We start from the raw sequence: 26,312 nt of genomic DNA on the forward strand, positions 1-26,312 counted from the left end.
TTACAAGAAGCATGTAACTCATCACCCAAGTAGCAGTTCTTGACAAACAGGTGTCAGATGAACAGGGTGCCAAACTCATAAAACTTTTCATCTTCCTCAAGTGACCAGAAGCCTATTAGATGCCACGTGAGTGAGGTGTATTACTCCTGTGGTTCCCAACCTGCTCCTGGCCAGGGCTCATGGCTGTCCAGGTCCATCTGGGCTAGAAAGCTGGGCAGAGCTGATGGGCACCAAGCTCACGTAGTGCCTCATCTTGAAGGTCAATACACCTGAGTAACGGAGATCCTTTGGTTTCAGGGAGCCCAATTGACCCTGCATGTGCACTCCTCTCCCAGACGGGGAGCTGCTTCTCAGCTGAGGCACGCTGAACTTAAGCTGTGGTATCTGTACTGCAGGCATCCCCTCTGCTTTCTCTTACATGTTATCCATCACAGTGCCCAGTAACAGAAAAAAAGCTTTGCAAGAGTTAAGTTGCAGAAATTTCAGCTAGTTAATGTCTAGATATGGGGTCAAGCAGTGAGGTTGTGGAAGGAACTGGTGCCAAGTCACAGATGGCTTTGCTGTAAGCTCTTCAGTTTCTTGGCAGTGCTGCTTCAGAGAGTCCAGCATCACCAGGAACGTGCTACCAGAAACCTGTAAAGTGAAAAAACCAAAATGAGACCCTAAACAGAATAATCCCTCTCCATCCTGGCTTTCACCATTCCCTTGCATTTTTTTCTGCCATCGCAGGGGATCCTGTTGGATCCATTTTGGGTTTCTGTGCTGAGCTGCATGCCCAGAGCTAAACCAGGTTTCCCTGCTTGCTCAGCAGTGAGGAGAACTGAAAGGGCCTTCAGCAACCTTCACTGCACAGAAACAAGCATGAAGCTAAACAAATACTTTTTCCTCCTTTCCTTTTCCACGTGCTTTGCTTGGTTGCCAAGATTTGTGCAGAACAACGCCCAGCTTAGTGTAGTATTTTCTTTTTCTTCCTACTAGTGAGGGTGAAATGGGGTAATCCTCCACTCTTGCTACACCGTGTGTGCATGTGGTGTTGCAATATCAGCAGGTTTTGCACTGATCAGTGAAGGATGTCCTGCTGGTTTGGGGTATTCCTTCCCTGCCGTTATAAGGCTATGAATGCAATGAGATTCCTCTTGATGATTTTATTTTTATGAGCACTCCAGATGCATTTGGCCTGTGGATAGATACGTGTCTAACTCCTTGCTTTCCCCTAAAACCTCTTTAGGTACCTTTAGGTAGGTGATGTGAGTATTGAGCTACATAGGGCAGGTTTTGACACTGGTAGAAGTACAGAATGGGCAGGTGATGAATTATTCCTTAGAAGGACATGCACCAGTGCCATTTGGGTCAGTTTTGTGGGAGAGGGGAAATGGAGAAGGTAGAAGGCGATTTTAAATGCTTGTGTTCCTTAAGGGATTTGGCCTGTTCTTGTTTTACAGTTCCCTTCCCAGAAAAGGAGCATTTCCTTTCATGGGTGGAACCAGCTCTCAGCCAGTTTCATTTCAGATGGTAAGGGCTGACAAAAATCTCAGACAAACCCAGAGGGGATGTGGAGACTGAGCCAAATGAAAACCAGGCAGCAGCCCTGAAGTGCACTTGCCTAACAAGAGCTGGGAAGTGAGGAAGCTGAATATGTGCTTAGAGAAGCAAATTACTGTAGCATGGCAGTAGAATGTGAGCTTTGTTCCACACCAAAACCTCGTGGAAAACCTGAAGAAAGGGTGTTTTGCTAAGGCAAGGATTTCTTTCCCCAGACCACCCCCCCCTCATGTCTCAACTGTGGTGGGGAAGTTGTGATGAGAACACAGCAATTCCAGACATGTGGGTTGACCTTGGCTGGCTGTGAGGTGCCCACCCAGCTGTTCTCTCACTCCCCCTCCTCAGCAGGACAGGGGGACACAATACAATGAAAAAGTTCATGGGTTGGGATAAGGACAGGGAGATTATTCCCCACCTACCAGCACAGAAAGAAGACTGGAATTGGGGAAGATTATTTTATTGCCAATTAAAAATAGAGTAGGATAATGACACCTTCCTCCCATCTCCTCTTCTTCCTAAGCTCAGCTTCACACTTGACTTTTCTATCTCTCTGCAGTGGCACACGGGGATGGTTGTTGGGTTCAGTTTGTGATGCTTCATCTCTGGTGCTCATTGCTGTCCGAGTCTGGCAGCTGGGTGCATGTATTTTCATTGCCTGTCATCTTGAGAAGGTTGGCTTTGGGTATCTTCAGCAGCACTGTTTGAGGGCAATAACGCTGTGGCATCACATCTTTTGGGAGCGCCGTCGTGGAGGCTGAGCTAGGATGGTGACCGGGCCTCGCTGGTGCTGGCTTCCAGGTGTTCACATCTGGACCCCTCACGGCGACCTGCCGTCGTGGGGAGCACTGCTTACCTCGCTGCAGCAGCTCTGCCCGTTCCGCAGCTCCACGGGCATCCCCTGCGGCTGGCTGCACAAAGCCTCCTCTTGCCCAGGCTGCGAGCGCGGTGGCCTCTGCAGGAACGGGTGTCTGTGAGCTCAGTCAGCGCTGATAACCGGCGTGTGCCGCAGGGCCCCGGGGCGGGGCGGGGCCGGGCACAGCGCGGAGGCAGCCGCCGGCGTTGCCGCTGCCTCGGGCCGTGTCTGTGCCCCGCTCCCCGGTATGGCGGCAGGTGCGGGTCCGGTGGGGGCAACGGGGACCCCGCATCGCCCCGCACCAGCGCCGCGGGGCCCGACCCGTCCCGGTACGGCGGTTCCCGCCTTTGGGGGGGGGGGTGTGGGGTGTGTGCAGCGCTGGCCGTGACGTCACCGCGGCGCCAGGTTCCCCCCGCCGCGCCGCTCTGCGCGTGCGCGGCCGTGAGCGGGGATGGGGAGCCCGGCGGGGGGCGGCTGGGGCGCGGCTGCCGCCAAGCGCGCGCGGCGGGGGGAGTGGCGCGGCCCTGAGGCGGAGGGTGACGGGAGCGAGCGGCGGGACGGTGACGGGAGCGAGCCGCGGCGCTGGGACACGGAGCGGCTGTGCCGGCACCTGGCGCGGTGCGGGTTGGGCGAGCCCGGCCTCCTCCGCCGCTTCCGAGGTTAACGGCGGGACACGGGGCCTGGCGCCGGGGGAGCAGCTCGGGCCGCCCCTCCCCGCCCCGCCGCTGACGCTGTGTTCACTCCCCGCAGAGCACGGAGTCACCGCGAGCATGCTGCTGGACCTGCCCGCCGGCGCCTTCGAGGCCACGCGTGTCTGGTGAGAGCCGCGCCCGGGAGGCCTCGGGCTGAAGGGAGGGAGGGAAGGGGGAGGAGGGACTGAGGCCCTTTGGAGCTCCCGGTGCTGCCCGGCCTATGGGCCCGCCGCGCTCCGGAGCAGCCGCTCCGCTGACACCGTGCAGCGCGTTCGCGAGGGGCTGCGCGGCGGTGAGGCCCTGCAGGGGGGTCCTCGCTTCCCCGGGTCCTGACCCGCTTCCGAGCCGGCTGCCCAAGAGCTCGGCCGTGAGCGGGTGTTTATGGTGGAGCGAGCCCGGTGCGGATGATTGGGGGTCCTCAGCCCCGGTTTGCCGCTTCCCCTGCTGACCCCAGCGCAGCCAGTGCCATACAGAGTGTGGAAGCTTGTGCCCAGTAACTAAAAACATCATCTAAAAAGCTTTAACGAAACTGCCACCAACGCAGTGACCTATCAAGTGATCATAGGACCATTATAAACCCCAGGGGGTTGATGAGAACTGTCTACTTGGCTCAAGTTAATGTTGCTCCATTCTAGTACCGACAGCAGTAACGGTTTTTAAGGAGCGGGGCTGCTCCGTACAGGCTGAGGTTCACCACCTCCCTGAGATAAGACCTGAGCTTTGGGATCTTAATCTTGCAGCAGCTGCTGGGACTTTGCTCTTTGTTGTGCCTGCTGCAATAGGGTGGACTGTCACAGGAGAAGAGATTTGGATGTGTGCCCTGACAGGATGCGGGTCCGTGGTGGAGTTCAGTGGCCATGGCACTTGGCAAAGCCTTACAGCAGGCACCTGCCAAGAGCAGAGGAGAACTGAATGCTGCTGGCCTAAAGCACCTGCCAGGGTCCCTCTCAGGAGTGATGGAGATGGTTGGTCCCAAAAACCTTGTAACTTTTCTGGGGGTTGTCCTGGGTTCAGCTGCAACAGTTATCTTTTCTTCCTAATAGCTGGCAGTGCTGTGTTTTGGATTTAGTGTGAAAATGATGCTAATAACACATCAGTGTTTTAGTTGTTGCTCAGTAGCACTTACCCTGATCAAGGACTTTTCAGTCTCATGCTATGCCAGTGAGGAGGGGCACAAGAAGCCTGGAGGAAGCCGAGATGGGATAGCTGACCCAGACTAGCCAAAGGGTATTCCATACCAGAGCATGTCACCCCCAGTATCGAAACTGGGGGATGTTACCCAGAAGTGACTGATCACTGCTTGGGTTGGGCTGGGTATCAGTCAGCAGATGGTGAGCAATTGTACTGTGCATCATTTAGGTTTATTGCTTTTTATCTTTCCCCTTTTAATTTTCTATTCTCTCTCCTTGTTACTTCCCTTATTGTTACTATTATTAGTAGTAGTGTGTACAGTACTTCAGTTACTGGGCTGTGCTTATCTCAACCAGTGGAGTTAACATTCTTTCGATTCTCCTCCCCATCCTTCCCGGGGGGAGGGGGGGTGCGGGGGGGGTCTTTCAATGCCTTGCTGTTTGTCTGGGCATCATGTGCCCATTTGAAGGCTCAGACACACTCGCTGATGTAGGCAAGCAGGATGGGGCAGTATGTGATATAGGCCATGGAATTGAATGGCTGAGAAGAGCACTTGGTTGATGTGAAGGGTAGGTGGTGCTGGGGGCATACTTGTGGGTTTCCTTTTCTAAGGTGTTTCCTTTGGTGAGGTCTGACATCTTGTTTCTGTTGTGCTGAAAACGCTGTGAGTTGGATAAGAAATTGCTGGAGCCTTCTGCTTTTTTAAGTCATCTCAACTCTGCACTTAGGAATGAGCCCTTCGCATGCGTTTTCCCACCATACGCTGTGTCCTCCAGTAACTTTCATCATTTCTCTGTGACAGGCTGGTAATGAATGCTGATATTTGGTTTCCTGACATTCCTGAGCTTGCAGTGGGGAAACCTCAGAATGGCAGGGGCCTGGAGGCAGTGCTGTGGGTTTCCCACCCATTCTCATGTTCCTGGAAGCAGATGTTTTGTGTGAAGCACAGCATGCTGCACGCTAAGTACGACTGATGAGTAGGGCTGTCTTACTGATCTCTGGAACAGTTAAGTTCCTAATGGGTGCAGAAAAGGGATTTTCCTGCCATTGTCTTCTGTGGCGTGAGGGAGGGTGTGGGCAAAGCAGAGAGGGATGGATGGGGAAGTATTGGTCCTCACCCTTGTCCTCACCCTTTGAAAGACAGCCAGCAGTATTGCTTCTTTGGTTGTTACAGCAATGCTGCATGCAGAGACCTGGAAACCACGGTGCTGACACATGATTTGTATGTAATGTCCTGATTGAAGCAGTCTTGCCACATGTAGCAGTAAAAAATCCCCTGCTGTTGCTTTCTGTCTGGAGGACAGAGAACTCTTGGTGTTCAGGTGATTCCTGTCACACCACGACTGGACTGACAGCATTCTTTGTCATCCAGAGCTGCTACAGGGTTTGTGTTCCTGGAGACAGGGCAGGATGATAAGACATATAAGTCACTGACGTGGTGTGTCAGGCAGGGACTTCCCTGTCTGGACCTATTTATTCCCTTTACTGCTCTGACCCATGCACAGCATCGACCTGTCCCAGGTGTGACGCCAGTAGATGTGTTGTACCCTGCCGAGAGCTGCACTAGCACCGCTTCATTCAGCCCTGCTGGAGGTGAGTTTCTGGAGCAAAGCAGCATATCACATTGTTTAGTGTGAGGTGTCCCTGCCCATGGCAGGGGGGTTGGAACTGGATGGTTTTAAGGTCCTTTCCAACCCTAACTGTTCTGTGATTCTATGATCAGGCTGTGCTCTCTGTGGGCAGTGTTTGCACAGGTAGTTGCAGAGTAAACTACTGTCAGTAGTACATAACTGTCCTTTCTCTGCTGTTCTGCTTGCAGTCATTGGTAATTTCTCATGCTTGTAGGCACCCGCATGCCTTCCTCTTATGTACCTGCCTATTTTCCAGTTATGTTCTCCTCTCTCCTGAAATTTTGTGGGATGTGAAAGTATAATCAAGTGCTTTAAGCCAGCAAGTTGTGCTCTGTAGTCAGCAGCTCTGTCCCTCATTTAATGCTAGGTGAGCTTTGCACCATCTTACCTGCTCAAAAATGTACACCTTGTGTACTGTGTGTGACCAGGAGTATATTGGGGCAGTTGTTCCCTGAGGTCTGTTGTGTGACTATATGATGGTGCTGCTGTACCTCCTGCAGCATTACAGCTTGTTCAAAAGCACGTGTGTTGACGTTTAATCTCCTGTCCTGGTTTTGGCTGGGGTAGAGTTAATTTCTTCCTAGTAGCTGGTGCAGTGCTGTGTTTTGGATTTAGTGTGACAATGATGTTGATAACACAACAATGTTTTAATTGCTGTTTAGTAGCACTTACCCAATTAGGGACTTCTCAGTGTCTTATGCTTTGCCAGTGAGGAAGGGCACAAGAAACCGGGAGTGAGCAGAGACGGGACAGACATCTGACCCAAACTACCCAAAGGGATATTATGTTCCACAGAACATCATGGTCAGTATGGAAGCTGTGGGGAGTTGGCTGAAGGGGTCTGATCACTGCTCAGGGATGATCTGGGCATGTCAGTGGGTGGTGAGCAAATGTTTGGAGCATCACTTAACCTTTTTTGGGTTTTATTTCTCTCTCTTTGGTTGTATCCAGTGAGGACCTCTGGTGCAGAAAATGGACTCAGTCAGAGATCAGTGTGATCAGACAAAAGCCATTTATTACAAAGCATCTATCCTTTTTATACTGTTGTCTGCGTCTGCTTACAATAGCTTGCTGTATTATAATCGGATACATATACAATAACTTGCTGTATTAAGATTGGATACATATTCAATAGCTTGCTGTATTAAGATTGCATACATACTCTTTTAGCACACAGCAACTAGTAACAATTAATCAAATATGCGCATGGGAACCTAGCCTTTAAAACTTGCTAACAGTTCACTGGTTTGTATCTTAGCACATTCCAGTTTCTTCTTATCTTGCTTGCACTGTTACTTTTGCTTCCTTACCCATGTGCTTCTTCATCCTCGGTTCATGTCAAGCTCCACATAGGCACTTGGTGACTTGGGAACGTGGCCATTCTTTGCTAAAAACCCATCCACAGACCTCAGTTGTAATTAATGTAGGGGTCATCTCTGCACATCAAGTTTGGGTGTTAATTTTTCAAGTCTGCTGGAGCAAAGGTGCTCTGGTCCAGGTGTGGTTCTGCATGTTAACTATGTGTTTCGAGAGAGAACTCCTCCACAGAAGATGAATGTGGATGGCTGGAAGCAGATTGCTTCTGACTTTGTTGTCCCTGAACTGTTTTTGAGGGTTGCGATGAAGGTGCTTGGTTACCAGCCTAAGGACTGGTCCTGCCCGAGATAGCCATACCTGTGGTCAGGAAGGCTGCTCTCTTCGTAAAGTTGAGTGTTCTTGGTCCCATTTTCAGCATGGACCTCAAAGAGCAGCTGTGACTGCTTTTCCTGGGAGTGTAAGCATAGGTGTGTACAAACTCCTGGTTTGCTGGCCACAGAAGGGTTCCTTGGCTTTTCCAAGGTTCAAATGCTGAAGTTCATCTCCTTAGGAGAGCAAGAAGAATGGGCAGATGCAGGTTGCTTTCCTTTTGTGCCCTCAGCTACTTCCTACTGCTCTGTGAATAGTGGGCTCTGTCAGGAATGTATCTGGGGGTTTGTGACTGCTCCTGCAGACTGAGCTGCTCAGGATGTGAAGTAGCACATTGGTCTGAGCATCACCACTGGTGCTTTTCATCGTCAGCCTGAGTGGCAACAGCTGAAGGCTCGACACAGTCTGTGAGCAGAGGCTGCAGCCCAAGAGCACCTTGCTGGGGGAGGGATGCTGAGCAGTTAAGACAAGAAGGGCTCAGCAGCAGCTCAGACACATGTGTTCAGTAGTTGATGGGTTGTGAATTTTTAGATGATTCAGGTGAAAACGTGGTACTGCATTGAGCAGTATGTGTTGACCTTTATTGTATTGCTTCTGTTAAAGTTTAAATTGAAAAGCTGGTGTAAAACTGGTTTCAAGATGGTTAACTGCTGAGGAGTGTAAAAGGTACAAATCGTACTTCCTTGCGATAAGGTGTTTGCTGTCAAATTGAGTTGAAAACGCTTTGCTTGGTTTCAAGGACATGCTTGCAATGGGTGCAATAGGGTGTGTATCGTGTCTCCCTCCAGACTTGTCCTACCTGTGCTCTTAGACTGCCATGGCTACAAGAGAGTACCTGTGCTGGACATTTATGTGTGTGTTGTGAAGGGGACCCTTAATAATTTACTAACAATGGTAGCAAGGTATCTTTATGAAATTTTTAACACAGAGTTGACAAACTGAAAGAAATTTTTATGAGAATCATTTATTGGGACTTTGACATTTTAGTTTAAGGATTTTTTCCAAGCTGTCAGTTATTCAGGCACTGCACGTTGTCGTTCCCATGAAGTTAAAGGATTTATCCCCAGATGTGACTTTTCCTTAAAGTAATTGATGTAAAAGATGTGTACTTCCTGGTGGTTCTATTTCTTGATTCTGTGTAAGTGGGAGAAGCTCCTACACTGCTTTACAGACAATTTCTGTAGCTCTTTGTTCTCTTCCCTCTATACTTGACTTTGGAAGGATAAGTATGTTCAATGTTTTCCTGAAAAAGCTGCAGAAATACCTATTTCCCTAAACGAGGCAAGGAATATCAGAGTTAAGATGAACTTGCACAAGTAATTCCATATGTACTGCAAATTGTAAAGGGAAATGCATTGGAAACTTTGCTTTCAAGGTCCTTTTTTTTCCTTTCTAGCCTTCCAGCTGAGAGACTGAAAGTTTTGGCCTGCCTGGACAAACTGCAACAGCAACACATGGATACGATGAAGGTAGCCCAAGTGCCTTGTCACATTGTGTTGGGGGACACTTCCAGGGCTTCACAGCATTATCCCCATGCCTGTTTCTCTGCCTCTCTCCTTTTGGCTTGGTTTTGGCTGGAGCTGTGGTTGTGCCTTTCCCTTGGTAGTGAGCAGTCTTACAGAAACCACATTAACCAGAAGTACTGTTAAAATCATCAGCAAAGAGCTTTATGTGGGCACCTGGCGGTTGTGAGAGACAGAGTGAGCAGATGAGCTGTTTGAAGTGTGTAGAGGAGCTCCCCTTTCACATTTCTTTGTGTAGAGCCTCTCCTTGTGTTTTTCTGTTAGCTTAGCCCCAGGCTTGGGTTAACAGACTCCTGGCTTCCAGCAGTCTCTCACAGTGGTGTATGTTGGTTTAACTCAGGCCAGGGCTGCATGTGTTCTTTGGTAGTCTCTATCTGCTAGAGCCTTGTCTGCTCAGTGACCAAGAGCAGAGAGAGCACAGGAACACCTGATTGTGTGATGAACTGGTTTTATCTGCTGTTTTGAGGCAAGGTGTGTGTTTATCTTCTTTGGTGAGTCGCTGTAGTTATTCAGATGTCTCTTAAAACCCGTGCTTAGGGGTGAGCAAGGAGTATGCCTTTTGTATTGCAGTTGTCTTGGGGTTTGCATTTTGGTTTATGGCAAAAAAAAGTAAGAATCATAATTTCCCCACTGCAAAATTTCACTTGATTTTAAAGAGCCCAGTGTCAAACCAGACACTGCTAACTGGCTGTCACAGCCTTGTATTTACTTTATCTTTACTGATCATCGTTCTTTCAAGTGTTAAGTCTTTAGTAGAGAAAACAAAACAAGGAGCCTGACCATTGTAGTTATCTTTTACCTTGGTGCCTATTTCTTTCAAAGTCAAATGTTAAATGTTAATTACACTTTTGTTTGGCTTTTGTAGGTTTTTAACGATCCAATTCATGGGCACATTGAAATACATCCCCTTCTTGTCCGCATCATCGACACGCCGCAGTTTCAGCGCCTCAGATACATTAAGCAGCTTGGTGGCACTTACTTTGTTTTTCCAGGAGCCTCTCACAACCGCTTTGAACACTCTATAGGGTAAGGTGGTGATGTCTTGCATTTGCATTCCTCTGAGGAGTCTGTTAACCTGGTTCCATTGTGGAGTGCCAGCCAAGGGGGGATGCTGTCTTTGAGCACTGGTGAATACTGCTGTGGTGGCAGTTATGGTCTCACTAATGTTTCTGGATGTGCTGTGTGATTATGGGCTGTTCTCTTGAACTTTTTTTACCACAGACAGGCAAAGAAACCCACAAGATGGATCAGTGTTAGGTTTCCTTTCCCACCACTTCTTGTAAGAATAATGTTAGCTGTGAGTGGTTTATGTTCTCCTTGGTCAGAACTTGAGTTTTAAAGCACAGACCTGGGAAGGTACCAGAGCTATTATAAATGACTTGCCAGACAGTTGTATTCCCCTTATGTTGTTCAGCACAGCTAAACTCCATTTGATCAGCAGTGTTTGCCTTTGCAGTTGTGTGTGCTTTGCGCAATTGATGGCAGGTTGTCAGGCTGTTAGCTGTACGGTAAACAGAAGCAGATGATGGACCCAAGGATTCCCAGATTGCTCTAGGTCATTTGCACTCCACAAAGAAGCTGATTAATGACAAATCTAAGCTTGTTTTAAAGGTGTAACCCCAAGGTGCAACAAAATTGAACTAGTCAGTGTTTGTTTTTTCAAGAGGTCTGGCCAGCCTAAATTTGCTTCTATTAATGCTGAGATATTGTGGAGTAAGTGTGGAGTATACTCCTGCTCCGTGACACTGAAAAAGATGCAAATGTCTGGTGCAAGAGGGCTGGATCAGTGAGGCTGAAAGTGGTTGTATCTGGTAAACCTGAAAAGACAAAAATGTGAGGGATAGAAACAAAGATTTCACAAGAAAAATCTGCAAACTCCAGTGGTATCAACAACCTTTCCTTTTAAACTTCAATTCATGGAATTAAACTTGGACAGTTCTCAAGCTCTGTGTCCCTATTGGTCTAGTGAAAAACCACCAAACAGTAAAAGGAGGTCTAATCAATGATACTGCCCTGTCACATGAAACCTTGCCTTGCTTTAAGGTGTTCTGCAAGATTGGGGCAGGTGGAAAAGGAAGCTGGGTAGAGCTTGTGAACAGGTTATAGGAGTTCCTATCATGGGAACAGTGTGTCTTATTCTGTGTAATTAAGTACCAGATATAAAAGGAGTGGCAGGAAGGGAAAGAGTTGTCATAAGCTACCGTTAAAACAGCAATTTGAAAGAAGAGCAAAATGCTTTGGTGACTGTTGTGAACCTTTGCAGTTGCCCTGACTAGAAGTCAAGGGATGATGTGTAAAATGTAGTGCTTCAGGATGTGTGCTGTTGGTAATGCTTACACAGTTACTGTTGTTGCCATGATTGGGGCATGGTATCTCATGCTTTCTTGCTTTCAAATGTATTACTGCTGACTAACATTCTACTGCAGGAAATACTTTGTGACTTTCTTGCAGGTTAGAGTTTTTGTTGTATGCTACCTGTTAGACAAGAGCTGTGACTTAAAGGACTTAATTTTTCTTCTTCTGCAACAGGGTGGGCTATTTAGCAGGATGTCTGGTTCGTGCACTGAAGGAGAGACAACCAGAACTGGATATAACCCAGCGAGACATCCTCTGTGTGGAAATTGCTGGGCTTTGTCATGATTTGGGTGAGTTACGTTTGAGATGGATTGTTGCTCTTTGAAAGCTAACCGGGATCAAAAGCTGTCTTTGAGATCAGACTGAGACAGCTCTTTTGGGCTGCTCAGTGCGTGACCCTATTGCAGGAGAGGATTTATCTGTTCCTGGAGCATCTCCTATGGAGACAGGCTGAGAGAGCTGGGGTTGATCAGTGTGGAGAAGGCTCTGTGGAGACCTTAGAGCAGCTTCCAGTGCCTAAAGGGGACAGACAAGAAAGCTGGAGAGGGGCTTTATACAGGGGCCTGTAGTGCTAGCATGAGGAGGGAATGGCTTTAAACTGACAGAGGGGAGATTTAGATTAGATACAAGGAAGAAGTACTTCCCTGTGAGGGTGCTGAGGCGCTGGCACAGGGTGCCCAGAGAAGCCGTGGCTGCCCCATCCCTGGCAGTGTTCAAGGCCAGGTTGGACACAGGGGCTTGGAGCGACCTGCTCTAGTGGAAGGTGTCCCTGCCCGTGGCAGGGGTTGGAACTGGATGAGCTTTAACCAGTCTGTGATTCTGTATGTCCAGATCAAGTCAAATATGAGGGAGTCCAGATCCTTAACTTGCTCAAAATATTTTTACTGACAGCCATGCCTCAGATTAAACCTGTGTCATCTTTACTTTTAAGGTCATGGGCCATTTTCACACATGTTTGATGGAAGATTTATTCCACTCACTCGTCCAGATTGGAAGTGGAAGGTGGGCTTTTCATTATTAAAGTAGAAAACTGATTTTTTTTTTAAGGGAGAATAATTAATCTTTAAAAACTGCCAGTGCTTCTGAGAATATAGGTGTCATCTAGGCTTTTCTTACTGCATCGTTTTGATGGCATAATTATAACCCAGAGTGTTGTCTTCTCATCATGTGGTGATGCCCTTGTTCCCTGTTTCTTTGGGGAACATCAGCCCCCTCCAGCATGGCCATGAGCAGATGCAGCCTTACTAGCAGCACAGAAGGAGGTGCTGGGCGAAGGAAAAGAGGGCAGGCGCTTGTCACCAGCATCCCTTCCCTGGAAGTACAGATGCTCTTGAGCTCCTGTGTGCTTTCATGAGACCTCCTTGTGCACACGTCCTCTTCCTGCAGATGTCATGCTGGGTGACGCGGGGGAGAAATGAAATCCTGGTCTTATCAGTGCCTGTAGGGTGACTCTGACGAGGCAGCAGCGTGCGTTAGGGCTACACTGATTTCAAGCCAGCATTGGGCCTTTAAATGCGTCTTGTGAGCTTTACCCTGAATACATTTTACAAATGCAAAATACCAACAGGGAGCTTGTTTCCAGTTTTTAGTTCAAGGATATTTAATACAGTGTTTAGAATTCAACCTTTCAGAAACTTTGAAGGGTTTCAAGGGTTCTTTGCTGTGAATGAAGGGCCTTTCACGCCTTGCAATTACTAAGCAGAATCAGCTGAGTAAACTTGTTAATCTTCTGCACAGTAGAATTGGTTATTTTGTCTTTCAGCATTGTAACTGTCTTACTGCTGTTTGTTAGAATACAGAAGTAACAGCTCTATGCTGAACAGTGTGTGTCCTGGTCGTTTCGATAGCAAATGAACAGAAAATAACCCAGGTGCTGCACTTGGACCCCACCATGCCCAGGTGCCCTGCCAGGCACTGCTGCTGGCTTAGGAGAAAGCTGTGACACTGCAGGAAAGATGCTTAAGCTTTGTGATGCAACTTTTAGGTGTTGGTTTGGGTTCTTTTCACAGCATGAAACTGCTTCTGTTAAAATGTTTGAGCACCTGATTGCTTCCAATAAACTAGAAGAAGTCATGGAGTCGTATGGTCTTGTCCTGGAAGAAGATATGGCCTTCATTAAGGAACAAATAGGAGGACCTACAGATGAAGCCGCATGTGAGATATTGGTGGGTCAGCGTACTGGTCCTGTGGTTATCCCAGTGAATGTCTTTAATTTTACTGAAAGAGTAGATAATTTCTGCTTCTGTATTTAGCCCCATGAGTATCCTGGCACAAGAGATGTTGGGGAAGTGTAATGATTATTTCTTATCATGTTGGTAGGAGCTGAGAGCCTCACTGTGTTACTTGGCCTAGCTCTTCTTGAGAAGCTCTTACCTCCAAATCTTCAGATTAGAGGACAGCTTAAGAATGTTACTTGAGTAGCTAGATTGGTAGAACTGCATTTTTAACCAAAATCTTAAATGACCAGATCAGGATAACAGCCTGTTTACTGGAACCTGAAGGTGGTGATGGCAGGTCGTGTTTTCAGGTGGCCGTATGAAGAAAACGTGGAGGTAGTTTAGGGGGACGAGCTGATAATAGATAACAAAACTGAGAACTGGCAGAGATGAGGCAATGAGCAATCCAAAGCATGGCCCAAGTGGCAGAGCCACATCAGTAGCAAAATGCTTGGATTCATTGCAGTAACAACCACAGAGGCGGGGTTAAGACTTGGCAAATGTGTTGCCTCAAGGGGCAAGGCAGAAGAGATCATGATTATTAATTCATTCATAGAGTTGCAAGGATTAAGTCCTTTCTCCTCACTTTACAGCTCTTGTCATCTCTTCAGGGGCACCCATTCAGTTGCTACCAGAATTAAGAACCCATCAGTGGGAGGTGTGTCATGACAGTCTGGTCCTAATCAGAATCTGTGTGTTGTCCCAGATGAATAACCCACAAATGTTAGCGCTTACCCATCATTTTCTGCTGCAGTAGCGTGCAGTTCAACCATGTGTACTCCAGCTATCGGATGACAAACACGGGGCGCTTGACATAATAGAATTCATTCTGAGATCTTACAGGAAGAGGATATTCATTTACAGAGGTTGCAAGTTAATGTTTACCCACTCCTGCTCATTTGCACACACATCTTGCTGCCTGCCACTTCCACTGATCTCGTGCCTGGTTCCTACCCTATGTCTGCTTTTCCTTGGTTGGATTCTGTGTGTGTTTTCCAGGAGGATGAAAAGGAGTGTCAGATAAGATACATGGCAACCTTCTTGCCACCCTCCTGCTGTGGGGCTGCAGGGTCTTCCACTGGCAGCCGTTCTTATGTGTTGCACATAGGTGATGTCCTGACCATCGTCCCAGTAGCAGAGCATTTTGTGATCAGTACAGGATGGTTTTAGCTGTGATGCGCTTTCTTCCCGCTGCTTGCACATTTCCATTGTTACTCATATCAATTTGAATAGTTCTGTAACACAGATAACATGACAGCCATTTATCTGCTTATATACAAGAGAATCATGACATTTTCAAGGAAGTAATGTTTCTGTGCAACTTGTATCTTGTTATTTTGGCATTGATTTCCTGTTTGCCTCATGGCAGAGTTATCCCTGGTGGGCTGGGAGTTTAAGTAGCCGACTGTTGAAACAATTTTTGTTTAAAACATCTCAATAGTTGTTTTAAAACTGATCTATAAGGTTGGGTAGTTGATTGCAGAAGACTGCAAGACAGTGACATGTTTATGGGTTTACCTAGTTCCCTGGGGATTAAATGATTCCAGCCTTTTCCCCTCTTTGTTACTTTAGTGGAACGGGAAGTGAAGTACTTGTGTACATGGTTTTTATTCTTGCTGGTATTCTGGGATGTCAGATGCTTAAGCCCTGGTTGTGGATTTCTAATGCCAGACAGCTTCTGAAAGCACTTTTCGTAGAATCCTGGAATAGTTCGGGTTGGAAAGGACCTTAAGATCATCCAGTTCCAACCCCCCTGCCATGGGCAGGGACACCTCACACTAGACCATGTCACCCAAGGCTCTGTCCGACCTGGCCTTGAACACCGCCAGGGATGGAGCATTCACAGCATCCCTGGGCAACCCATTCCAGTGCCCTCACCACCCTAACAGCAAAGAACTTCCTCCTTATATCCAATCTAAACTTGCCCTGTTTCAGTTTGAACCCATTGTTTAAATGTGAACTTTATTATCTTTGCTACCTCAGTGTTGGATGTTTATCACAGGCAAAATCAAAATGTGTTCCCCTGATCTTTAAAAATAGCTCTGGCATTGTTTGCACCCTTTAATTTCTTATTGTTTCTGATTGTTCTTTTTCCTTCTTGGCTCCTCTCTTAGTGGCCCTACCGTGGTCGACCAAAGGAGAAAAGTTTCCTGTATGAGGTAGTAGCTAACAAGAAAAATGGCATTGACGTTGACAAATGGGATTATTTTGCCAGGTACAAATCCTTCCACATTTGTTATGAATTCCCACTGAAATCATGCTCCTGTATGTACAAATGTGACCTCCTTGTTAAACACTCTCTGTGGGATATTTCTAGGGATTGCCATCACCTAGGAATCCAGAATAATTTTGATTATAAGCGGTTACTTAAATTCATTCGGGTCTGTGAAGTAAAAAACCAGAGGCACATCTGTACCCGTGACAAGGTGAGTGTGAACAGAGGGGATGCTCAGCAGCAAAATGTGTGTGAGGTAGAGCAGGACACTGAGAACGTATGGGGCATGGCAGAGCCTGGCTGGGCAGCGTGCTACGGCTGTACACTGTATTGCAGGGGGTGCAGGGGTTGTCTGCTGGATGCTTTTTTAGCCCAGGAGTGGAAGATAGAGTTGCTGCTCTGAAAAGTGTTCTCACAACTGGTTTAAGGAAACAACTGGTTTAAGGAAGGGAGGGACAGAGCAAGCCTCTGTTTGAAAGGGTTTGTGGCATATCATTCCAGGGGAGACTTTGGAAAAGCATCAGCTGGGCATGATCCTGCTCCAAGTCTTCTGAGCAAGAGGAAAATGTGACTTAGGGGCTGCAGAAGGGGGAGGCCCTCTTCTTTGAGCTGCCCGGCTCACTGTCAGGCACTGTGAAAGATAACTGTTCTGCTCTATGCAGCAAGTGGAAGGAGACAACTCATTTGGTTCCTTGATTGTGGTAGTTTTCCAGTTAAGGTGATGTCAGAAGTAAAAGGTGGTTGGTTTTTTTTTTTGATTCAGGAAGTTGGAAATTTGTATGATATGTTCCACACACGGAATTGCCTGCACCGGCGAGCGTACCAGCATAAGATTGGCAACATCATTGAAATAATGCAAGTATTATACTTCCCTTTTCTTGCATTCTGTTTATCTTTGGATTCCTGTAACTGTGTATCTGTTTGGAATACTGAGATCATCAGTAAAGTGTGACATAGAAAATAAGCCACTTGGTTGTAGAGCCAGGGTGTGCTTATGCTGTTCTAACTGCAGATAGCTGCAGGTCAAATCTTTAGCTTCAAGTCAGAGTGTGCTTAGCTCAAACTGGCTGCTTACTAACAGAGTAAAGTAAGGAGTAAGCTTAACGCAGCTCAGCTGAGGCCTGACATTGTGTCTGTGTTATGCCACAGCAGGAATTGTTCTGGCTACCTGCATTTGTACCTCTCTTACTGATGCCTGCAGAATTTTTTTACTCAAAGGCAGAAAGCTTAACATCCCCAAAGATATTTTCATTGGGATCTTGGCTGCCTAGTTACCCTCTGCTGAGTCTGGAACAAAAGAACACAGAGGATTACACAGTACAAGAGTGATTCATGACTGCTTTAGTTTCATAAACTTCAGCTCCTGGTTTAGAGATCCTCTAAAAGACTAAAACTGTCAAGGTCGGACAGTAGCAACATGTCAGGAGTAAAACAGCCAAGAAATGTATTTCTTGGCTTACCATAGTTCCAGCAGCCTATCCAAATGAGTGTAGGAGCTGGAAATGACAACGGAGTACAGGGAGCTGTGGAAGAACTTGATCTTTGAAACAGCAGTGTTTCCCACCTGTAACACACCATGTGTTCATGATGCTTCACCTTTACAATGCTTTGTGTTTTCTCTGTTAACTTCTGGAGTCTGTAAAAGGCTATGGTCATCTGTGAGGCAGCCTCATTGCAGCTGCGGGGACCGTGTCACTGTCTTGCAAGGTTCTGTAATCATCTAAGCAATGTTAAACACAGTCTGCAGCAGAGCAAAGCGCTCTTCATTGACAGAAGGTGAAGGTCTGATCTGAACCTGTTTTCAGTAACTGGAAATACTCTGTTGAAATGTGCAGTGACAGCATGGAGATAGGACACGTTGCAGTGCGTCAGGGACTGCTGTGTGCTTGGGATGCAGTTTCATCTGTCATATTTATAATGTACTAAACCATTTCTCTGTTGACTCTTGAGCAGTAAGGTGTTTCAAAATGGTGCTATCCTTAAGTCTTACTTTTGTCTCAAACCAGGATTACAGAAGCCCTTCAAAAAGCAGACAAGTTTTTTAAAATAGAAGGCTCTGGAGGGAAACAGTACCAGATTTCCACAGCAATGGAGGACATGGAGGCCTACACTAAGTTAACTGGTATGGGCTCTCAGAATTCTTTTGTGTTTGAGTAAAACAACATGAGTACCCATTAAAATGCTGTTTTGACAGCTGTTGGCACAGTGGGTCATTGCCCACACCTAGGACTCTAAAACACTGCTTTTGTGCACAGATGGTGGGGCAGATCTGGACCATCCAGTCTCTGAGCATTCACATCTTGCTGGGAGAGCAAGACCTTCTAGTTTAAATTACTTCTATGTTGAGAGAGAGAAAAGCACCAATTTCCTATGTTCTGCACACATTCAGAGTATTACAGGCAGTGCTGTCAGGAGTAATCCTGTTTGTGTCCTGAGTACTTGTCACACATGGGATGTACGTCAGTGATAACTACATGTAGTTAGTTGAAACTAACCCCAGGTTTCAAAGGGCTCTGATGGGGTCCAATTTGATTTGCTTGAGACATGGCTAGCCTGGTTGCAAATGTAACAGGAGAAAACAATATATGAACATCTTAGTTTATTGCTCTGGTTGCTCAGGTAAGAACTTGTGAGAATGGCTCTTGTAGGGTAAGTACATGGAGCAGCAGCCTGCTTGAAGACAAGCGGAGGAACTCCAGTGTGATTACAGAGAGAAGCGAACACGAGCTGAGACTTGTGATGTTTTCCCATTTCTCAAGGTCTGGGTCAGTGCTGTGAAGAGGAAACACAGAGAACTTACTTAATTCTTAGTCACAGAAACTGGCTTGAGCTGTGTTGTGTCCTCTGTCAGTCTGTCATTTCTCATGGAGAAGTACCTGGCTTTGATCAGCCTTGTCCATAGAACCAACCTTCAGTTAAAGGTTTGGGTACATGGTTCATAACTTGCTTCTGGAGTGTGTTGGTTGCTTCTTAAGCCAGTTGTGGTCCTAGGCAGGATGTTGCAGCACGCGTCAACGCTGCCTAGGGTATTTTTGGCTGGGAGTGTGAATAGACACGGGTGCAGCTGTGTTGGTTGTGAGAGGCATCCTGACAGCAGCAGCATCCTGACAGCAGCAGTCTCTTATGACAGCCAAAAATAACTTCTCTGCTCTGAAGCCACATCAAAAGAGACCTGTGTCTTGCTGCTCCTCTTGATGGTGGGAAACACACTGAGTACTTCACTGTCATGTGGAGACAGGAGGGGGACTTTGATGCTAGCAGCTGAAGTCTGAGAAATCCGGAAGGTTTAATGGAAGTACTTTATTCTTTTACAAGATAAAGCACCCTGTCCAGAAGCCAGGTAGTGCTGGGGCTCAGAATATTCTACTGAACAAGACTGGCTAAATAAGAACTGGAAGCAGGTTCAGTGATAAAACTCATTGCAGGGGGGAGAATTGAGCTGGTTTTATTGCCAGCTATTATGACTCTGGTGATGCTGTGACTCGTCAGTTGTCAGGCTCCGTGTTCAGTCACTCTCTGAAAGCGAGTGTGTTTCCGGAACCAGCAGTGTTTGTTGTTGTTTTAACCTTTGTCCCTGTACACACGTTTTGCTGTGGCACACTTAACAATCAATGCAACTTTGGCAGATAACATCTACCTGGAAATTCTGCACTCAAGCTCTCCAGAGCTGAAGGAGGCCCAAGAGATCCTGCGTAAAATAGAACGACGTGAATTATACAAGTTCTTAGGAGAGACTCAGCCTGAAACAAGGAGTGAAGTTGTACAGGTAATGTCCATTGCTGAAAGAGCCTGGATTCTGTCCCTGTAAAAATGTTCTCGAAGTCGCTGACCACCTTTTTATCTCGTCTCTGTATGGGTTTGGTTTGGGGTTTTCTTTCTCAAAGAATAAGGTTAGAGAATGACCACCCGATGTCTTACTGCTCTGCTCCTCCTTTTGTTCGAAGAGGTTTGCTTGTGTTCTTTCAGCTAAGCAGTAGTGTTAAGAGATTCTGTATTTAAAAAAGTAGGAGGAAATAAGAGGAAGGGAAACATGAAATGGTTGTACATTGATAGTCAAGTTTCTGCCCTTATGTGAAGGAGGGGATCAGGATAGCAAGCCTGTTCAGGATAGTTGCCTGTTTCAGTAGTATTGGAGGCTCAACTTCCTCCAGTAGGACGTAGTGTCTGTCCTGCTTCTTAAGAGACCATAATGCCATTATGTTTAGAATCAGAACAGTTTGAGTTGCAATGGACCCTTAAAGCCACCTAATCCAACCCCCTGCAGTGAGCAGGGACATCTTCCACTAGGTGAGGTTGCTCACAGCCCTGTCTGGTTTTGTGGTCCTCAAGCCTGGCCAGAGCCAGGGGAACATCCCAGGTACAGAATTCTTAAGTTCAGAGCTGGGTTTCCTGTTAGTGCATACTGGAAGAGGTAACTTTCAGGAAAGGACAACCAAACAGTAGCAAAGAAAAAGGAGAAAGTTAGCATGACATGGAGGTTGTGAATGCTCCGTCCCTGGCAGTGTTCAAGACCAGGTTGGATGAGGCCTTGGGTGATACGGTTTAGTGTGAGGTGTCCCTGCCCATGGCAGGGGGGTTGGAACTAGATGATCTTAAGGTCCTTTTCAACCCAAACTATTCTGTGATTCTATGATTCTATGACACATTCTGATTCAGAGTAGAAATTGAACAGCTTACAAACAAGCTGCCTCCTGCCTCTTGCCTCCTGGCAGTTCTTTCCTCTAGGTTTGCTCTCAGTCTAAACCTTTTCTTGGCTTCTTGAGTCACAACAGATCACACACGTACCTCAGCTTGGCAATGTGTGTGATACCCTGCTCTTCAGAGCAGTCTCCCTTTCTTTGCAATGGACAAATAATGTCTTTGCAATGGACATAAAAAATTCCTTCCCTTCTGGACCTGGGTGCTCTGTGCTGCATTTGAAGCTTTTGTGGCTAGAACATTTGTGGCTAAGGTATGAAAGGGTTCAAGCAATCAGGTTGCTGCGAGAAGAGTCTGTCAGGCTAGGAAGAAATGAAAGCTTTAGTCTAGTGACACGTTCTGTCATGCTCTTTGTTGCCTTGGTCTAGACCTGATAGTGCATAAATGTAACCTGCGTTACTGTCTTCATTTTTCAGAACAATAGCCTGGCAGAAAGCATTGCTAAATCCAAGCCAGAAAAGGATCCTCCAGATGTGGAACTGAAGGCTGAAGATTTTGTAGTTGATGTAAGTATCTCTTGGAGCAGGTTCAGAGTCAAAACTTCTCAGTGACAGAGGCCTTGTGTGCCATAGTGAAAACTGGAGTTATGTTTCAATGCATTATTATTGTCCTGTTTCATTAGTGTCATTTACAGAAGTATATCGTATATCCTTTCATAGGTATTGTGAGAAAGCTAAAGACAAACATTAACAAGTGCCATTTTCTTTGTTTTACATGCAAGGTTATCAATATGGATTATGGAATGAAAGAACAGAATCCCATTGATAACGTTCTCTTCTATTGCAAGGCTGATCCTTCCAAGGCAGTCAAGATCAGTAAAGAGCAGGTAGTCTTTTAATTTATCTCAACTGGCTTCTAAAGGACATCTTTGCAGCTTGTGAGGATTCCACAACCTCCCCACAACCCCTGCAAGAGCTACCACCAAGGGCTGTACTTGCTGCCATCACGTCTTTGGTGTGCGTTGTGCTAAGATAATCTGGAATCCTGACAGCCTTTGCATATGAACAGTGTTTAACTTGGATACACTGGGAATCCGGGACAAATAGATTTGGATAAAGCTCGTGGATTGTAGTGGGATGTCTTCTGCTGCTTTCAGTTTGTTTTCAGATGGAAACATTGAAGTTCAGTGGTCTCTAAATTCCAAGAAATGTTAAAGTGTTTTTTTTTCTTTCATTCCAAAGGTTTCAAAGCTGTTACCCAAGACGTTTGCTGAGCAGGTTATCCGGGTTTATTGTAGAAGTCAGGATCCAGTTATTATTTCAGCTGCAAAACAGTATTTTATTCAGTGGTGCATGAAGAAGAATTTCACCAAACCACCGGTAACAAATTCACTTGTTATTTTTATTGTTCTTAAAGCTTATTGTCTGTTGGCTTTGTCTTTGTGGCAGAGCCACTCCTCACTAACCTAGCTTCTGGTTTTATTGTGGCTCGTGTCAGGGATGTGCTTCGGTTTCACTGAAATAGTGATAGATTTGCATTGATTTAACTCACTGCTCCTCCAGCGGATTCATGGTCAGTCTCTTTGCTCTGAGTGGAAAATACCTGTGGGAACAAGATTGCAAACTTCTGCTCTCTGGGCAGCTAGTCTGTAGTCCGAGTTGACTGCAAGGCCTCATCTGTTCTCTGCATTGCCCTTTTCTGTCAACTCCCAACATACAAGTTTCCAGCTGTGAGGGAGGAAGAGGGTCTGTTACAGCTCATCTTAAGGTTTGTTTCATTTTGTGTTGGGAAAGAGCCTCAGAGCTGCCCTGGCAAGTGAAATGGAGACTCTGAAGCACACACTCAGGGTGTCCATGCATCCTGAGTCCACGCATCTTGCTTTGCATTCCTCCTGCCAAAGGAGGTGGAGAAGGCTGTACCAGTAGTGGCTGTAAACTGGTGATGTGTGATACAGCATCCCCATTACATCCCCCTTCATTACAAGAAGGTGGACACCTTCATCTAAAAACAATTACCATTCACTGATAGTTCCAGTATAACCATCCCTGTAGGGAAGCACTTACAGTTACATCAGGTAAGCTTTTCTTCAGTAGAAAATGCTCCTGGAGCCACTCCACTACATGTGTGAGTTATCTTATGACATACTTTTGGCATCAGTCTTTTGAGAGCAGTTAAATTCAGAAGGGCTTTTTGCAAATGCATCGAGCAACAGGCATTCTCTGCTTGTGGCTTGTAGAGTACAGTTGTGTCCTGTAAGCATGTTCTACTTCAGGCATATCCATCCTGAAGGCCTTGGCATGTTGCAGGTCATCGCAACATGCATCTCACCAGCTTATTTCTAAGCTTAGAAAGCATATTGTTCTCTTGTCTGTATTTGCCTGAGTGCTTCTTATATATATATATATATATACACACACATATATATGTGTATGTACCTGGGACTGATGGGTTGCAGCACTTTTAAATGAGGAACTGTGGCAAATTCAGAGAAAACATGTATAGTAATGTCTCTGATTCATGTACCAATGCCCAAACTACCAGCTTGCCAGCGCTCCTAGATTTGCTACTAACAATGCAGGAAGAAGAGATCTGTTAATGGTGAAGGATTCTCTCATAGGGTTTGGTTGTTTTCTCCCCACCAAATGTTATTCCCCACCACTGAATGGTACCACTGCATCTTCAGGATGCAGCCTTCAGTGTTGGTTGATTTACAATGCTTCTAGGACCAGGGATTTTATTTACTTGTTTATTAGTAAGTCTGATGCTGAGCTTCCTTTCCCCTGCTTTAGGATAGAAGGCAAAAGTGGATGTGCTTTCATTAATGTTTTCTGACTTTCAATAACAGGATAGTGATGTGGTTGCCCCTCATCTAATTCCAAATGAAAGAAAGCTGGAATAATGCAAGGGATGATGGACACAGGCCAACTCCAGAACCCAGCTGTGAACAGAAGCTTCCTTTTGATAAGTAACCCTTGTCCTTTTAGCACTATTCAGTCTGCCTCTTCAGAAGATGAGTAAACGTGATCAGCAGCTCTTTTCAAAGCCGGTTGGATGGACTGTAAGAATCGGTTGCACAATGCAGAAATGCATTTTACCATACAGTGTGTTTTAACATGGGTATTTAAAGTGCATATTCCAAATGAACTTTTAAAAAACCAACTACCTATTACAGCAGACTCAATCCTCGTTTATTTTTGAATGTATTAGCACTGTGTAGCGAGAGTAACTTCAAACACTGCAATTCATTGTTAGTACAAGAAGTGCTGACTGCACGTTACTGTTCCTGCCAGTCCCCATCGCTCCTTAAGATGATTGTGATACTGCATGAACAGGCAGAAAAGCTCCCAGCTCAGGGGTGGGTTTTTTTGGGTTGTTTGGGTTTTGTTCTGCAATACCTGAAGAAGAGAGGAGTAAATATGGTCTGAAACCCCGGTGCCGTGGCAGAACATTGACGTAACCTTAAATGGCATCTTCACGAATAGTAAAACCAATTTCTTCATAAAGAAGAACATAAAAGGAAGGAAGAAGAGAATCTTTTTAATAACCAAAGATTACTTTTCTGGTATTCCAAAAGCTGATGAAGATGCAGGCGTCTTGCTCTAAGTGTGACACAGTTCCTATGGAAGTAACAATGCATTGCAGTGACATGCAGCCTTTTGTTCTTTTATAGGGTATTTTTGATACATTGAATGTTATATTTTTCTCACTGAACTGCAGAAGCTGCTCAAACCGTCCATTGTTTGAGTGCCTGCAGGAGAGCAGAGCTACCTGGATGCTTGTCAGGGCAGCCAGCCATGTGTCCTGGACGCGGTCAGTGCATCCCAGCAGGATGCTGCACTGGTGCTGCTCGTCCTTGCTCCAGTTCTGCATTATGCTCGGCAGGCTCTTCAGGTATTCTTCCATTCTTGCGTCCCTTCCTTTGTCCCCTGCCTCTCTGATTGCTGTTCCTATGTCATTTTTCTCTCCCTTGTAGAACTATAAGGGTTTTTCCATTTTGACCTTACTGGCAGTTCTCCTGTGAGTATTGCCAAGTGTCCGTCCAGTTGGAAAAGTGAGCGACGAAGACCTTTTCCCTCTCACCTTTTACTCAGGTCGAAGAGGGAGGCTGCTTTCAGTAAAGAAAAAGCTAAAAGCTCGAAAAAGCCCACCCTCAAACCTGAAATGGCAAATGAAAAGGTTCAGCAACGCTCAGGAACTGGAACAAGCTTTGGCTTTTGGGGTGTGGGGAAGGCAGCGATCAGCGCTCTGTTCTGCAGGGTTAGTTTCTGCAAACTAACACAAAGGGAAGTCCCCGTGAGAGAACCTCTGAGCTCCCTTCAGATCATTGCATTGCCTTTGCCCTTCTTATCACGGGAACTGGTAGCCGTTGGGCAGAGGGAGGATGAGCATCCATGTGCTCAACTCGGGTTTTGTTTGTTTCAATAACCAGACGTTGGTTTGTGCTCTGCTGTACCTGAGCTAATGTCTAAAGGTGATGGGTGCCATGCAGCCTCTGCTGTTCATCCTCAACAGTATTTCACATCTGCAGGTGTACCAGGTAGCTACTGGAAGGCGGCAGGACCTCTGTAAAGGCTTGTAAAGAACTTATTATGCTTCAAGAACAAACATCATAAAGGCATTTGTCTCCCTTATCTGCATAAAATCAAGTATTGTTCAGCACAATGTAATTTTGTTACTGTTGCTTGGGTTTGTTTTGAATCTGTTGTAAAAGGTGCACTTTATACTTGGGAAATATCTTTTGCTTACGTTTAAGCAGAAATTCATACTTAAGTTTTGCATTTCTTTTTCTCTAACATGTTAATCTGAGCCTCTGTGGACTGAGATTAGATTTATAAACAGTGATTTTATTATTCTTTTAAGGATTCGCAGCGTGTGGACTTTGTGTGCTTAAGACTGTTTTAATAGTTACAAACAGCCCCCATTTATTTCTATAGGACAAGCGCTGCACTGTGGCAGTGCAGGTCTTGAGGTGGTTTCTGATCCTATGGGAATGGTACCAGCAGTGGAGACAGTGCAGCTGCCTCCATCCTCCAGTGCCCAGGCTGGCTTTAGGCCCTGCTCCAGCTGTTGTGTAGGGGGAGAAGGGAAAGTGAAGTCCTGCTTGATCAACCTGATCACCTCAGATCACTGCTGCAGAGGCCGGCGTGGGTTTGGAGCCAGCACTGGATCAGACTGGGATGCAGGTACCCAGCCTGTGGTGGCAGCTCCTGGAGCAGGTGGGATGCTCCTGGGGGGATGAGTGGCTGTGTCACCCCCAGACTGGGTGTCTGTGAGTGTTGTTCACAGGCAGACTTTAAGCTGGACCTGCTGGTGTGTGTGTGGTGCTCGGGGGGCAAGAGAGCTGGGATGTGGGCAGGGGGCCGGGCAGATTGAGGCTGTGTTCCCCTGAGGAGCTCCAGCAGTGGGGCAGGAACATCCTGGGCTGGAGGAGGCAGCAGCTCCTGACACCCTTCAGCCCCAAGGCCACTTGTTTGCCCTTCCCACCCCTGTGTTTGCTTCCAGACCCCCTCATGACCTCTCCATGTGCCTCTCCCCATCTCCTAGAGCCCCATCTCCCCCCCCAAACACTGAGCACAGGAGGTGTCTAAAACTGCAGTTTATTATGCTCCTCTTACACAGCCAGAGGGGCCAAGCGCAGGGGCTGAGCTGGCCTTGGATTAACACCCCCCAAAGCGCCAGTAGCAGTGCAGTAAGGCAGAAGTTTTCACTGTCCAGAAAGAAAGGAGATGTGTTCACATAAGGGACAGTTCCATCTCTCAGGTGCTCTGTACCAGCCATGGTTTGATATTGTCACATTGCCAGCCCTTAGGGTCAGTAGGAAGCTGCCTGC

General features: G+C 46.6%; 1 protein-coding gene across 2 annotated transcripts; it reads left to right on the top strand.

Moving 5' to 3' along the window:
* The first annotated feature begins 2,828 nt into the window (after positions 1-2,828).
* SAMHD1 (SAM and HD domain containing deoxynucleoside triphosphate triphosphohydrolase 1) lies at positions 2,829-25,247 on the top strand. Of its 2 annotated transcripts, none has more exons than XM_061441767.1 (16): positions 2,829-3,054; positions 3,146-3,212; positions 8,932-9,004; positions 9,924-10,084; positions 11,588-11,703; positions 12,345-12,415; positions 13,423-13,578; positions 15,744-15,844; positions 15,947-16,055; positions 16,608-16,699; positions 17,851-17,966; positions 19,471-19,610; positions 20,959-21,048; positions 21,264-21,368; positions 21,724-21,861; positions 23,328-25,247. In XM_061441767.1, exons 1-16 carry the CDS (start codon positions 2,847-2,849, stop codon positions 23,379-23,381), a joined length of 1,797 nt encoding a protein of 598 aa, XP_061297751.1. In that variant the 5' UTR covers positions 2,829-2,846; the 3' UTR covers positions 23,382-25,247. The 2 variants fall into 2 exon arrangements, with proteins under 2 accessions (XP_061297751.1, XP_061297750.1); XM_061441766.1 differs by lacking the exon at positions 23,328-25,247 and adding an exon at positions 22,045-22,336.
* The last annotated feature ends 1,065 nt before the right edge of the window (positions 25,248-26,312 follow it).

Source organism: Pezoporus flaviventris, unplaced genomic scaffold (genome assembly GCF_033815535.1).
Source record: "Pezoporus flaviventris isolate CSIRO_AGI_PZ_B2104156 unplaced genomic scaffold, CSIRO_AGI_Pfla_v1 ptg000213l, whole genome shotgun sequence".
Classification (NCBI taxonomy): domain Eukaryota; kingdom Metazoa; phylum Chordata; class Aves; order Psittaciformes; family Psittacidae; genus Pezoporus; species Pezoporus flaviventris.

What these genes read in the sequence shown, in the direction of transcription:
- SAMHD1 (XM_061441766.1), top strand. Translation starts at nt 2,847, where the DNA reads ATGGGGAGCCCGGCGGGGGGCGGCTGGGGCGCGGCTGCCGCCAAGCGC. An exon ending in AACACATGGATACGATGAAG is followed by an intron (nt 9,005 to 9,923) that starts GTAGCCCAAGTG and finishes TGGCTTTTGTAG; the next exon opens with GTTTTTAACGATCCAATTCA. An exon ending in AAGCCGCATGTGAGATATTG is followed by an intron (nt 13,579 to 15,743) that starts GTGGGTCAGCGT and finishes CTCCTCTCTTAG; the next exon opens with TGGCCCTACCGTGGTCGACC.